Source organism: Protopterus annectens, chromosome 6.part0 (genome assembly GCF_019279795.1).
Source record: "Protopterus annectens isolate FY-2018-M chromosome 6.part0, PAN1.0, whole genome shotgun sequence".
Lineage (NCBI taxonomy): Eukaryota > Metazoa > Chordata > Ceratodontiformes > Protopteridae > Protopterus > Protopterus annectens.
In genome coordinates, this window is record NC_056737.1 from 1132022322 (window position 1) to 1132037372 (window position 15051).

Genomic DNA, 15051 nt, shown 5'->3' on the forward strand with positions numbered 1-15051 from the left:
AGAGCTTTTTCATTCGGGGTCATCATCGGCCACTATCAGGGTACAATTAGCGGCCATTGCTAATTTCCATGTTGGACTTTCAGAAGCAAATATTATGTCCCACAAACTCTGTAAAGCCTTTCTCAAGGGCATTTTGTTACTCAGACCTCCAGTTAAAGATCCACCCCACAATGGGATTTGAATTTAGTTCTAACTTCACTAATTCTACCCCCTTTTGAACCGGCAGCTTCTTGCTCCTTCAAACTTCTTTCTTGGAAAACGCTGTTTTTAGTAGCTATAACATCTGCCAGAAGGGTATCGGAACTTCAAGCCTTGTCTGTCCGTCCTCCCTATTTGGTTTTTCATAAAGATAGGGTAACTCTCAGAACAAACCCTTCCTTTCTACCAAAAGTGTTATCGGAAGCAAATCTGAACCACTCCATTGATTTGCCCGTCTTTTTCCCAGACTGTACCAACAGGGCTGAACAAAAATTACATTCATTAGATGTTCATCACCAATTACAGTATTACCTAGACAGGACAAAACAATTCAGAAAATCAGACCAGCTCTTCCTCTCTTATGCTGCAGGCAAGAAAGGGCTTCCAGTATCGAAAGTTACTCTTTCCAGATGGCTGACATCTATTATTACCTTGATCTATGAGTTGAGACACAGGCAGCTGCCCTCTAGGCCTAAAGCTCATTCAACCAGGGCACTATCAACTTCAATGGCTTTTCAAGCAAGGTTACCACTAGATGCCATTTGTGCAGCAGCTACATGGGTGTCCAAACATACCTTTATTGCCCATTACAAGCTTGATCTAGCCTCCAGAAATAGAGCTGATTTTGGTTCCACTGTACTCAGGAGTCTGTTCCATTGAGCCACCCAGGACTAAGATGCTAGGGACGCTGTCCCATCCAGCAAGAATGAAGGCGAGAATGACAACTTAACATTAAGAAGTTATGTCTTACCATAACATTCCATGTTAGTTGTCTTCTTCTCGCCTTCTTTCTTGCGTCCCTCCCTCCTGACCCCTAGCCTGGATAGACTCGAGGTTCTGAGTCCTTCCATTTCTGGAGATACAATATGTTGCGTCTTTCATGGTATCCTTAGTGTTACTAGCAGGTAACCTGTAGTCGTAAAAGAGGATTATAATATTATTATTATTATTATATTACTTTTGATGCTATGTCTTAGCTTCCAAACGAGATCTGGGGAGTTAGCGCATGGTATTGTGGGATATAGGGCTGCCTCGAGCCGGTAAAAAATAGCTCTCGAGCTATAATATAGGGCGAGTCGGAGCCGAGGATCGGCTCCGAACCCATCTAGCAAGAAAGAAGGCGAGAAGAAGACAACTAACATGGAACGTTATGGTAAGACATAACTTCTTATTCTTTCATTTACAGGTAGTTTTCTGAATAAGTGTGGTAGAATCCTCCAAAGTAGATAGGTTGGACCGTAATGAGAAGCTTCCCTGGGGGCTTCCCATAGTAGCATACAAAAGGTGAGGTGGAAGAATTTTTTGATGAATAAGATTCTGTAAAAGATGATGGGTGGGCTTAATATAAGTAACCATTCGGTTTTGTGTAGCCTAACAAAAAAGCTAAAGTGTTATATACAAGAGTGAAGATGGCAAGACAGAGTAGTAAATGTGGCAGTGAAATAAATTTACCAAAATGAATCATTTTGCCAGCATCCTCTTTGATACTAGAGAAATACTTTTCAAAACTTTCCATTTGTTTGAAGAATAATTAACAGATTTTGCATCATTTGGTTCTAGGATGACAGTGATCAGGCAGCAACCGTTGAAGATCTAGAAAAGCACATTGAAAAACTTCTCAAGGTAAATGATTGCTAAATGCTATCAAGATGATTTAAATATGATGTAACAGTTTCTAAATTTATAGATAGTTTGTATTCATAAGCAGTACGATTTATCAGGCTGGTGTCATATCGGCTACAGGTTCATTTTCAGCTTTTGTGACTAGTGCTGACTAGTGTTATCATCACTAGAAAAATAATTTGATTATGAAGGATAGAACAGAGCACACAAAGGCTCTTCTAATTCACTAAGGAAAGCAGCCCAGCCCTGTTGCTGTGCATATGCAAAAGATGATTTATGTTGTTGAGCCTGGTGTGATTAGCAGCCCAGTTGCCAGGGGGTTGAATGAGGTTGTGACGTGTTGAGCAACTAACTAATGTCCAGCTCTGCTGTCAGGGTTGGAAGAAGTATATGAATTTTGTACTGACTGGCAACTTCCCTTGTTGGAATTTAGAGGTCTTACAGCAAACAGACAACACTGAATGAAGGAAACATACACTGATGTCTACACACAGTAACAAGTATGAATCTTGCATTGGCATAATTTTATGCCATATTCTGGTTGAGGATTGAACAACTGGGTACAGCATAAAGAAAAAAAAGCCCAGCTTAGAAGTGTTACAACCATGGGGATTCTGTCACGCTCTGTTTGTGGATGGCTGGATGGAAAGGGCAAGGTGGTTGACAATAGATATAATTGTGCGGCTTGAAATAGCATAGAGAATTTAGCAGTTAGCATGGAGGACTAATGCTCTGTTAATGAGCTGCTTCCTGTGCTAAAGGTAAAGTGTTTGAATCTTCCTTTATTTACCTACTGTATACCTGGCAGTCCTTTGGGGCAATTCAGGATTTGCACTAGGCTCCTTAATGGTCTCTTGGATAAGTGGGGAGATTGGCATAATGATTAAGATGTTCATCGTGTTACACTACTGCAGTCACTACACTTGGATTATCCTGCCATCAGGCGGTCCCGCAGTCGGCCAGAGTTCCAAAGTCTTGGTCCGGCGTCGGTTGCTGTCGCTTCTTCCTTGACGTCAGAGCTCCAGGGGTATATAAGATGCAGCCGACACCATTTTCTTCAGTCTTTCTTGCCGTGCGGCACCCGAAGCAAAAGTAGTTCGCAAGTGCCGGTCGGCCTACTCCTGAGATTTTCATTCCGAATCCAGAACCAAAGTCTTCTCCAAATCTAAGTACCCTGTTGGGGAAACTTTTTCTTGCCTCAGACCGATGTCAGTAAAAGTTAATAATTGTATTTCTTGTGGGAAGCAAATACCTCATAAGGATTTCCATTCTTATTGTATCCCATGCCTAGGCCCAGACCACGATGTCACAGGTTGTCGGTTTTGTGCTAGGTTTAACAAGCGCCCTATTAAACGTCGGTATGATTTTGCCCAACATTATTTTGGCAGAAAATTTAATTACACCATGCCGTCGGAAATACTGACGACCGGAATACACAATAAGCGCAAAAACAAGAACAGGCATCCGAGGCCCAAAACTGTCGACGAAGCTTCTTCTAGGCCAGTCGCCGGTTCTCCGGTTTTCAGCGAGGTGCCTTCACAGCCCCTGACGACCGCTTCTTTGGAACCACAGGCCGCCTCTGACTCCCACGTGGAGATGGCTGGGCCTTCGGACACACCAGATTTACGGCCTACCAAGACTAACCCTTCAGAGGGATCCGGAGTAGCTGAACAACCTGCAGCTTCAGAGGGTGTTTTCAGACCTACTCAGTTAACCATTAAATCTTCTGCTAAGTCTAAAACCCCTTTAAAAACAAAGAAACAACTTCAACATTCACCAGAACAGGCCTCCATGCCTCAGAAACAGATGCTCAAAATGGCCGAAGACTTAATTACTCTGATCAGGGGGTCCCTCCCCCCCTCCTGATAAAAGGCCTAGACATGTTGCAGACTTTAACTCATCCGACCAGGTGTCCATCGCTTCAGATTCATCCTCAGACCAAGGATACTCTTTACCCCCTTATGAGGATTCTGATGCTGAGGAATCAATTCCTTCAGCCTCTCCACCAGTGGACTCCTTCTTTGGGGAAACCTTACATACCATGAGGGAGCATTTCCATTGGGAGGGCCAGGATTATTCAGATTCCAAGAAAAGGCTCAGAGATTTTCTTTTATTACCTCAGCACAGCAGACCCCTTGCTATTCTGCCAGTGTTAGATATTGTGGATGATGTGTATTCTGAATCCACTTTAAATCCAGATTCTTTACCTCCTTCTCCAGATAAACCAGACAGATACTACAGAGTCCCTGACTCTCACAGATTTCTTTATAAAAGCCCTGTTGCTGACCCTGAAATTATTTCCCATGGTCCCAAAGGGGTAAAGGCCTCTACAGCAAAAAAACCCAGTCCCCTCTGACAGAGTTTCCAGAGCATCAGACAGATAGGGGAAGAAAGTATATGCATCTACAACTTTAGCAATGAGGGCCTTAAACTGCCAGTTTCACATGCTTAAATATCAGCAATATTTGATGTCTCAGTTGAAACAAAAAATGCTTCCAAATTCAGATCTTCCTAACTATAATGAAATACAGGATTTACTGCATGCAGCTGAACAAGTGGAAAACATACTTGCAATGTCATTTTGATTCATTAGAGGCCTCCTGTAGAGCAGCAGTTACAGGGTCTGTCATTAGAAGGCATGCTTGGTTAAAAGAGCAGACTTTACCAGATCATATTAAAGCAAAATTATTGGATGCACCTTTGCAGCAGGATGTTTTATTTGGAGTTAAGGCAGAAGAGGTATTAAAGAAAATGGAGGATAAGGCAAAATCTATGCAAACGGTGAAGGATTTCTTACAGGTTCAGCCTCCCCGATTTAGCAGAAATTGGCCAGCAAAGAATTGGCCCTTTACAGTTACAGACAGATCTCAAAGGGGCAGATACAGACTTCCAAGAGACGGAGGTTAGCCACAAGGTTCTTACAGGCCTCGACAATGGGGTGCTTCAACCCTGAAAGAAGGGGAAGACAGGCATCAACCTTATAAAAAACAGCCCCAGTGACTTCCCACTACAGCTGCCAAATACTTCTCTCTTGGCAGCCCCCTTTGGGGGGGGGGGACAGGCACTTTTCTGTCACAATTGGCATATGATCACCAAAGACAAATGGGTTCTCAATATTGTATCTCAAGGTTACAGGTTCTACTTTCACACTCTGCCAAGGTTAAAAGGAATGCCAAATCTGCCACCAAATCAATGGGCAGAGGCTCAAAGACAAATTACAGCACTCATGGACATGAGAGCTATTCAAAAGGTACCAGCACAGTAGCAAGGACAAGGACCTTACGACTCTTTCTGGTTGGCAGAAAAGACAAAGCCTGGAGGCCCATTCTGGATCTTTCTTCTCTAAATACTTCGAACCAAATAAACAAGCGGATGGTGTTTAAAACGATACTAGTAAACTGAAAATTCAACACCTCGAATCCACAGGCAGCAATATTTAATAACGAAACAGGAACCAGTACAAATAAAATAACCGCACTAGTCACAGTACCAAACAAAAGAATATATTAATGTTCTCTGTATTGTCGTTTTCGTCATCAACTTCGTCAGATAGCTGTTAGCTTTCATTCATCCCCTTATTTATAGGGCTACCAATTAATTCCTCTGCAATGAAATAAACAATTCAATTACATAAATATTCTAGTGTGTTTCAATAAAAATTTAAATATGAATAAAAAATTATGTCACTCTATTTAATATGTAATCAGAATATAATATTAAAATTACTACAAACACAAGTATTTAATACAAAATATATATTTAAAAATATGAAATTTGTAAAATTGAACACAATTACTCCCTCTAGTGACTTATATGGACATATTTTCTCAAAAAACAAGTCCATTGTACCAAAACATACTCAAAATGCATGTTATAATGTAATATAAAATAAAAAACTTCTCATAATAATTTTAAAAGAAATAAATAGTAAAATTTTTTTCAAAGTTTAGCAGATCTCAATTTGAGTACTGGACCCAGGGAAATCATATCGTTCAAACCTGGGAACTTAGTGGATTCTAGTACAATTTGCCAAAATAATTCTCTATATTCCACCCAGGTTTCCCACATTCCTCCCCTAGGGTCAATTTCCACTACCTCTAACACAAAAAACTGGAATTTAGCTTCTTTACATGTTTTGGTGTGTTTGTATAATGCATTACTATTCTTCTTAGTCCTGATGTCATATAGATGTTCATAAATTCTTTGTTTTAACTTCCTTTCACTTTTGCCAACATAAAAGGAATCACATTCTTTGCATACCGATAAATATATTATTCCTTTTTTGTATTACAATTAATGTATGCATTCAAATGGAGTTTCCTTTTTCTAGCTTTTAGGTAATAACAGTCACCAGTTATTAAATGGGTACAAAAGTTACATGCACCACATTTAAACAGTCCTCTTTTATTTTGTATCCCCTTATTCATACCAACATTCTTTGAACCCCTCTCTATTAGATTTTTTATCGTGTTTCCTTTACGGTAAATGTATTTAAGACTGTCATCAAATATGAAGTTGAGATCTGATAGTTTGGCGAAATTTCCCCACTCTTTATCTATAATTTTCCTTATCAGGCCAGACTGGCCGTCATAAGTGGTTGTAATACCTGTACCATACGTGTCTAATGGGTTCTCTTTGATACCCATTGTAACTTCTTTTTCAGCTGTGCCTATAATTGGGGCAAACCTGGTATTCCTACCTTCAAGTACATCTATCAGTATTTCATCAAATAAATTACCAGGGTAACCCCTATTTAAAAACAGTTCTTTCAACCATTCACATTCCTTTTTGAACCCCTCATTGTCAGAAGTCATCCTGCTTACACGGACTAACTGATCCTTAATCACCCCTCTTTTTTGAGAATAGGGGTGAGAACTGTTGTAATGCAGATAAGAGTTCGAAAATGTCTCTTTTCTATAAACTTTCGAAACAAATTGATTTCCATCTTTTGTGATGGATGCGTGTAAGTAATTTAATGCATGATGTTCAAATTTAGATGTAAAACGTAAAAAAGTGGTCGTGTTGTTGAGATAGCCAACCAGGTTCTGAAAAGATGTTTGATCCCTTTTCCACAATAGACACAGGTCATCTAGGAATCTACCATAGAAAACCCAGGACCCTTTGTACTTGGAATTTAGTAAAAAATGATTTTCCCAATAAGCCATAATAATGTTGGCGTAAGTGGGAGCACAATGTGCTCCCATAGCCACACCTCTCACTTGTTTGAAGTATTCCCCTTCAAAAAATATAACGTTGTTCTTCAACACCATTTCCATAAGTACCAGTACAGTTCTAAATTCATTGTGTGTTAGTGTTTGGTGTTCAACCAACATTTCTTCAAACCATTCTAGACCAATGTCATGAGGAATACTGGTAAACAGGTCTATAACATCAAGAGTACCAAAAGATAGTTCTTCAGAACATAATGAATGATCTAGTTTCCTTAATAGGTCCCATGAATCCTTTAAAATGTTTTTATTAACAACAAGACTTCACTTTTAAATCCACATATTTTGCAAGGGGTGCAGTTATAGAACCCACAGCTGATACTATTGCTCTCAAGGGAGGGTCATTAACATCCTTATGTATTTTCGGAATTCCGAAAATAGAAGGTGCTTTAGGTCTTTCTACTTTTAAATATCTAAAAGTTTCTAAATCAGTTAACCCCTCCATTAGTAAATCATTGAGAAGAATGTAAATCTTCTTATAAGCTATATTAATCTTATTTATGGAAGTTCTAATGTATTTCTCTGAATTATTTAAAATTTCCATCATTTTACCCTCATATATTATATGTTCCATAAACACCACTCCCCCACCTTTATCGGGTTTCATAACCCTAAGATTTTTGTCATTACAAATTTCCCCTGGCATAGTTTTTTCTGGTAATGTCAGATTTTGCTTCACATGTTTTTGTTTTAAGGTAGTTCTTAGTGTGTTCTCCAATGTTCTTTCAAAGTTTTTTAACTGTGGATGTAGTGGAGGGTTAAAAGTACTCTTCCGTCTCAAACTGTTTTCATTTCTTTCAGATGTTATACCATTAAACATTAGTTGTAAATTCTTTTTCCTAAAAATAGTTTAAGGTCCACCAATAACTTAAAAATATTTGTTTTCTGTGCAGGAATAAAACCAAACCAAACTATCAGATCTCAACTTTATATTTGATGACCATCTTAAATGCGTTTACCGTAAAGGAAACAAGAGGTAGTGGAAATTGACCCTAGGGGAGGAATGGGAAACCCCGTGGAATATAGAGAATTATTTTGGCAAATTGTACTAGAGTCCACTAGGTTCCCAGGTTTGAACGATGTGATTTCCCTGGGTCCAGTACTCAAATTGAGATCTGCTAAACTTTGAAAAAAAATTTTTACTATTCATTTCTTTTAAAATTATTATGAGAAGTTTTTTATTTTATATTACATTATAACATGCATTTTGAGTATGTTTTGGTACAATGGACTTGTTTTTTGAGAAAATATGTCCATCTAAATCACTAGAGGGAGTAATTGTGTTCAATTTTACAAATTTCATATTTTTAAATATATATTTTGTATTAAATACTTGTGTTTGTAGTAATTTTAATATTATATTCTGATTACATATTAAATAGAGTGACATAATTTTTATTCATATTTAAATTTTTATTGAAACACACTAGAATATTTATGTAATTGAATTGTTTATTTCATTGGAGAAGAATTAATTGGTAGCCCTATAAATAAGGGGATGAATGAAAGCTAACAGCTATGTGACGAAGTTGATGACGAAAACGACAATACAGAGAACGTTAATATATTCTTTTGTTTGGTACTGTGACTAGTGCGGTTATTTTATTTGTACTGGTTCCTGTTTCATCATTAAATATTGCTGCCTGTGGATTCGAGGTTCTCTAAATACTTTCCTGGATGTTCCAAAATTCAAAATGTTGACACTACAGCCGCTTCTTAACTTGGCTCGTAACTGTGGGCCTCAAGGAGGCATACCTGCATGTCCCTATCAGACAAAATTGCAGAAGATACCTCAGATTCTTAGAAGGTTCAATGCATTACCAATTCTCTGCACTGCCTTTTGGTTTATCTGCTGCGCCCAGGGTCTTTACCAAATGCCTGGCACCAGTAATTGCATTTTTCAGACAAAAAGGAATTCAAATTTACCCATGCTTGGACGAATGCCTTATTCAAGCAGAGAGGGTAAAGACATTCTTCTAAAGCATCTGGCATTTGTAAAAAGATTGCGAAGTTGCCTAGGGTACACAGTAAACGAAAAGAAGTCAAAACTAGTGCCCTCACAAGAGATAATATTCCTGGGTGCCAGCTTAAATACAACGGCCCAGATGGCTTATCTCACGCCAGACAAGCAAGGACAACTGACTTAATATTTCCAATTGATGGCAACAAAGACCCAACTCCCTGCAAGAAAAATTCTGCAGACCTTGGGTTACACGGTATCCTGCATACTACTAATTCCATATGCCAGACTGCATATGAGGAAACTACAGTGGTACCTGAAGAGTGTCTGGTCTCAACACTGTCACAGTTTGGAAACAGTAATACCACTTATTCCTTGTCTTCAACAGGAGTTTCGATGGTGGGCCCAAGCCTGTCACCTCAACAAGGGACAGCTTTTCACTCAACCCACAGCCAGGCAAACACTGACAACAGATGCTTTGGATTACGACTGGGGAGCACACATGGCAGGAAAATGTATTCAGGACAAGTGGTCCGCAGAACAAAGGTATCTTCACATCAATCAAAAAGATGCTAGCTGTACAAAATGCCCTTATAACTTTCAAGGACCTTCTGCATCCAGGACAACTACTACTAAAGAAAGACAGCACCACAGTTATGTGGTACATAAACAAGCAAGGGGCCACTCATTCATATCCCCTCTGCAGACAAGCCATGACCTTGAGGAACACAGCTCTAACCTATCAAGTTCATCTGCAAGCACAATTCCTGCCAGGAGAGAAAAACACACTGGCAGACGACTTAAGCAGAAACATCATGGATCCACACGAGTGGAAATTACATCCACAAATATTCAGAATGATAACACAAAAATGATGGAGCCCGGACATAGATCTATTTGCATCCACAATGAATTGCCAGCTACAGAAATTCTGCACAAGGACTTACCACCCACAAACATGGAAAGTGGATGCCCTCTCACTCAGCTGGAAAACCTACAAGTATATGCTTTCCCACCACTACCTCTCCTTTCAAGGGTACTTCACAGCCAGCTCAAGACTTTAAACCTGACTGCATGGCAGATTCCTTAGTCAAGCAAGCAATGCCTCTCTCCAAAGCTGTTATGGATGTCATTCTGGAGGCCCGAAGGCCTAGCACCAGGAAAGCCTATTCGGATAAATGGAAGAGATTCTGTGCCTGGAACCAGGCTCACAACCTTGACCCTCTTGTCCCAAATAATCCTTAGATACTACAATACTTAACTGAGATGCTGGACAAAGCCCTCTCCTTTTCATCCATGAATATCCAAGCCTCTGCCATCTCTGCTCATTACAACACGGACCCACCAATTTTCTCAAATCCTTTGCTAAAACAGTACCTCAGTGGGGCTAAAACATAAGACCGCCCCGTAGAGCACTAACTCCAACTTGGGACCACAACTTCATCTTGAAAAATTAACTTTACCTCCTTTTGAGCCAGCTAACTCAGCAGACTTAAAATATGTCTCCTGGAAAACTGCTCTGCTCCTGGCAATAACCTCGGCGCGAAGAGTTTCAGAATTACAGGCACTAATGGCAGTGGAACCCTTCATCAATTTCCACCAAAACAGGGTGTCTTTAAGAACAAACCCTTCTTTTAATGCCAAAGGTGGTATCAAGTGTGGCTCTAAACCACACTATTCACTTGCCAACTTTTTATCCAAATCCACAGAATAAAGGGGAGAGACTTCTGCATTCCTTGGACATACACAGGCAGTTACGCTTCTACTTGGACAAAACAAAAGCTTTCAGGAAAACTGAGCAATTGTTTGTAGCATATGCTGCAGGAGCACAGGTAAAAGCTATTTCTAAACAGACCATTTCAAAATGGATAGGCACTGAATACGTTTCTGCTATACACACCATGGGAAAACTGTGCCTAACAGCATTTAGCTGAAACGAAAAGTTAACAGTAAAACTACTGTAACATCTAAGTATTTTTCTCATCTGAAAAGTCACGTCCAATTTTCTGTTTTTTGTCATTTTATGTACAACATAACATATTTGATTTAATTGCTATTTACTATTTTACTGTTATTTACTACCTAGTTAAGTACTATTTGTAAGCTAATTTATGGTAATCTTTAACCTTGTTATAACTGTGGTTAGTTTGGAGCTTTTCTCCCCGGGCCTCTACTGAAAATGGACATATATCCAGTTAGACTAGCCCGGTCAACAAATGTAAAATAAAATAAAATAAAATTAGGTTTCATTCCACCAGGGCAACAGCCACTTCAACTGCCTACCTCAGAGGAGTACCTACCAAGGACATTTTAGAAGCAGCAACTTGGAGTTCTGTACATACCTTCACCAAGCATTACCATCTGCCTCTTTACTCTAAATCCAGAGCAGGCTTTGCCACTGCAGTGCTGCAGGGCCTTATAGCCGCCCCTAATGCCTTATAGAACCAACCACCCTACCTCAACTTTGGGATTCTACCCAAGTGTAATGACTGCAGCAGTGTAACACGATGAACATAGTACAGTTTTGTACCTACCATAAATGTAGATGTTCGAGTGTATACACTGCTGCAGTCTAGGTTACCCTTCCTCCTTCCCCTCTTGCTTGTTGGTACTTACCTAAGCCTTCTACCCTTTGCTACCTATGGGGAGTATTTGCTGATAACTGAAAGATTTTGATTGCTTTTCTTATGTATGTTTTATTAGCAATTTACATTGCCTACCTTTTTGGGGGCACCTGACATCTGGGGCAAGAAAAACTGAAGAAAATGGCGTAGGCTGCATCTTCTATACCCCTGGCGCTCTGACGTCAGGGAAGAAGCGACAGCAACCGATGCCAGACCAAGACTTTGGAACTCTGGCCGACTGCGGGACCGCCTGACGGCAGGATAACCCAAGTGTAATGACTGCAGCAGTGTATACACTCGAACATCTGCATTTATGGTAGGTACAAAACTGTACTCTCTTTACCTCACAGATACAAAGTAGAGTTTGATTCTGACCTCTGTTTACTGGATAGGCTTTTAATAGTCTGCAGACTGATAAACTTGATTTGTGTGATGAACAGTTTAGAACTTTTTATATCTCTGCCAGTGCTGTTTGTGGGCATTTGTTTATTTGTTAGTATATTTTCATGTGTTAAGTGTTTTGAAGTATTTTTTTGACACACACAGGATTCAGCAGCAGTTTTTTTTTGCAAAAATTGGCATTGATTCTGCAGTGAGGCATACACAAATAACAGTAAACTTTACAAAACAAATAAGTATTAGACATTACTGCCTAAGGTAGTGCTTCAGGTGTCAAGCATGGCAGATTTACTGCTGTCTGTTAACAGAGTTTTTATTGCAGAAGTGTAGCTAAGCCAGGGTGAAGGGGGCAACCTCCCTGGGAGCAAGCTGTCAGGGGACCCGCTCTGCAGATCATTATCAGGTGGTAGTTCAGTACCAGCATTCAGAAACTGAATATCAATATTGCATTTATAGTCAGGACCCAAGAGCTTTGGTTTTCCATGTATGCTAAAGTGCAGTACTAGCATTCAGAAATGGACTGCCACTACTGCTTTTCATGTGTGCTGATTATTACCTTTTATTTCTCTTGCTCCATAACTTAAAATAAAGCGTTTGGACTACATTTTGTGTCCAGAGAAGTATGTTTAACCAACATTTATAATTACAGATCTGAAGTTGTTGTTTTCATTTCAGCTTCAACCTGAGAGAGGCTGATCCAAAACGGATCAGACTCTGCCGCATACTTCAGCTTTGGGTCCAAGCTCCTCCCCTACCCATGTTGCCCCTGTCTCCTTCCTCCTCCAGATCTCATTTGCCGCTCGTTCAAACAGCAGCATGGTCTACAGCTCCAAGTTTCTTCAGTGAGTAAGTGTTTTGATTTGGGTCTTCCATCTCTATTTTCTACTATTTTCTAACCGCCCTACTCTACCCTAGCGCTCAGGCATTGGTTCTACGTAAAAAAAAAAAAAAAACCCTACTTCTTTCTTTCTCCTTCTTTTCTTAGTGTAGCGTGTGTCTGTGTGTTTGTTCCTGTTTGGCCATGGCCGAAACACCCAAGCCTGGCTTCAAGAAATGTGCAGTGTGTAGGCATAAGCTTCCCCTGTCTGATGCCCACACTCTGTGCGTAGTTTGTTTGGCGGTGCCCCACTTAGATTCCTCCAGTTTGATCAGTGCGGACGTCAACCCTCGCACATTGATCGACAGGAGGAACAAACTCATCCTCAAAGGCCTCCTTCCTCCTTCTTCGGAGGCCTCTGCTTCATCTTCCTCCACCCTGGCTTCTGGGACTCAACCTCCTCCTAAAATGGCCAGGGACGGGGAGAAGGCTCGACATAAGGAACAAGATCAGCCCAGGAAGCTGTCTCCAGACTGCTCTTCCTCGGCCCAACCCCTGGCCAAGTCCCGCCCAGGTCCGAGCCCCGGCTCCCCTCCACTCCGGTCACCTCGTTTCTCACCAGAGGTCACTCGGCTGGATCTCTTCTCTCTGCCCCCCCCGACGTCACTCCAGGACCGGGTCAGTGGTGTCCTCCATCCAATCCTGTCGGAGGCTGTCTGAAGGCGAGGTGGACAGAATGATGTGGAAATTCATTCAGGCCTAGATTCATTTGGGAGTTCTGCCTGCTCTGTTCCCCTCCAGGGCCGGGGCATATAGTCCTCCTTTCACCCGATTACTCCTTCTCCAATCTCACACCTGGTTACAGAGTCTTTGGGTCTGAGGTTCCTGGTGTCAAGGGGTTGGCGCTGATGGTGCCGACCGTTGTCCTGAGTGGTTCGGCTTTATTTTCAGAGCCGAAGGCTCAGTGTCTGATCCGAGGGGATGGCGTTGACTTCTAGGCTTTTGGAGTCATCTCTTCATCTTGGAGTCTTGATGTTGGGAGGCTTGGCTCCGGCTTCTCCTTCAGTACAGGGAGCAGCAGATCCAGCCCTGGCCATTCCGACTTCGTGGATCCACATGGCTTCTGCCTTCAACGTGGTGGAGAGGGTTCTCTCGGCTCCCTTGAGACCTCTGACACCTCCTCGGAGTCCGTCCTGGCTCCCTCTCTTTCTGGGCTGGAGTCTGTCATCCTGCCCTTTCAGGGCAGCCTCTTGCCACTTCGCTCTAGGAGGTTCCCACACGGGAAATTGCCGAGGCATCCAAGTCCTCCTCTGAATTCCCCCATGAGAAGCCCACTCGGAAGCACACGTGTCAGAGGAGGCACTCTGATTCCCTGCTGGAGTCCCTCATGGAAGATACCGACTTGGAGTAAGGGAAGGGTTCCCCTCGATCACCCCTAGAGGAAGTCTCCTTTCGAGACATCATGGAAATCCTGTGTCAGTGCAGCGGGTGGTCTACCCAAAAGCCCAACCCAGATGAGTCAGTATTTCTGGAGGCATTTGGCACAGGACCCTCTACCTCTTGGGTGTTCCCTCCTGCGGATCCCTTTGTGGATCTAATATCATCTAGGGAATGGAAGGAACTGGGTACGGTTGAGCTAATCTCCAGGTGCCTGGACAAAGTATGTAATGCTTCCTCAGGCAGTATTGTTCCATAAGGTCCCCAGTCAATGCCATGGTGATTGTGGCGAGATACCAAAAAAAAGCTCGCACAGGTGAGCTCTATGGTCCATCCTCTAGACAGGGAGTCTTAGGTTATGTATCATTTTGACAAGTGTACCTATGCGTCAGCCACATTTGCCTTACATGCACTGAATTATTTGGCATATATAATTAGACTGCAGAGGGACCTGGTCAAAGAGGTCGCTGAGTGTGCCCTGGGGTCTGTGTCAGCAGAGGAGAAAAAAGTTTTTTCCTCCCACGTGGCCACCCTCACTTCTGTCTCGATTACTTCCATGAGGCTGCTATCACACATGACTGAAGGTGCCTCTCAGGTTGCCGGAACAGGCGTAGCAATTAGGAAGCATGCCTGGCTCCAGCTTTGTGCTTTCTCGGAGCCCTTCAAGGCGTCTTTCACGAACACCCCCTTTGATGGTTTCACCTTGTTTTGAAAAAAGGTTTGTGATACTTTAGTCCAGAGCGAGAAGGATGGGAAGACTTTGCC

The 15051-nt window shown here is 41.6% G+C and overlaps 1 protein-coding gene across 1 annotated transcript in view; it reads left to right on the forward strand.

Annotated features, from left to right (window-relative positions):
• The window catches only part of BAZ2B (bromodomain adjacent to zinc finger domain 2B), a 3835724-nt gene that overhangs the window by 2626237 nt on the left and 1194436 nt on the right, over positions 1–15051 (forward strand). The window contains exon 28 of the mRNA XM_044074749.1: positions 1759–1821. Within this exon, the coding sequence (XP_043930684.1) occupies positions 1759–1821 (63 nt within the window). The remainder of the gene's footprint in view (positions 1–1758; positions 1822–15051) is intronic.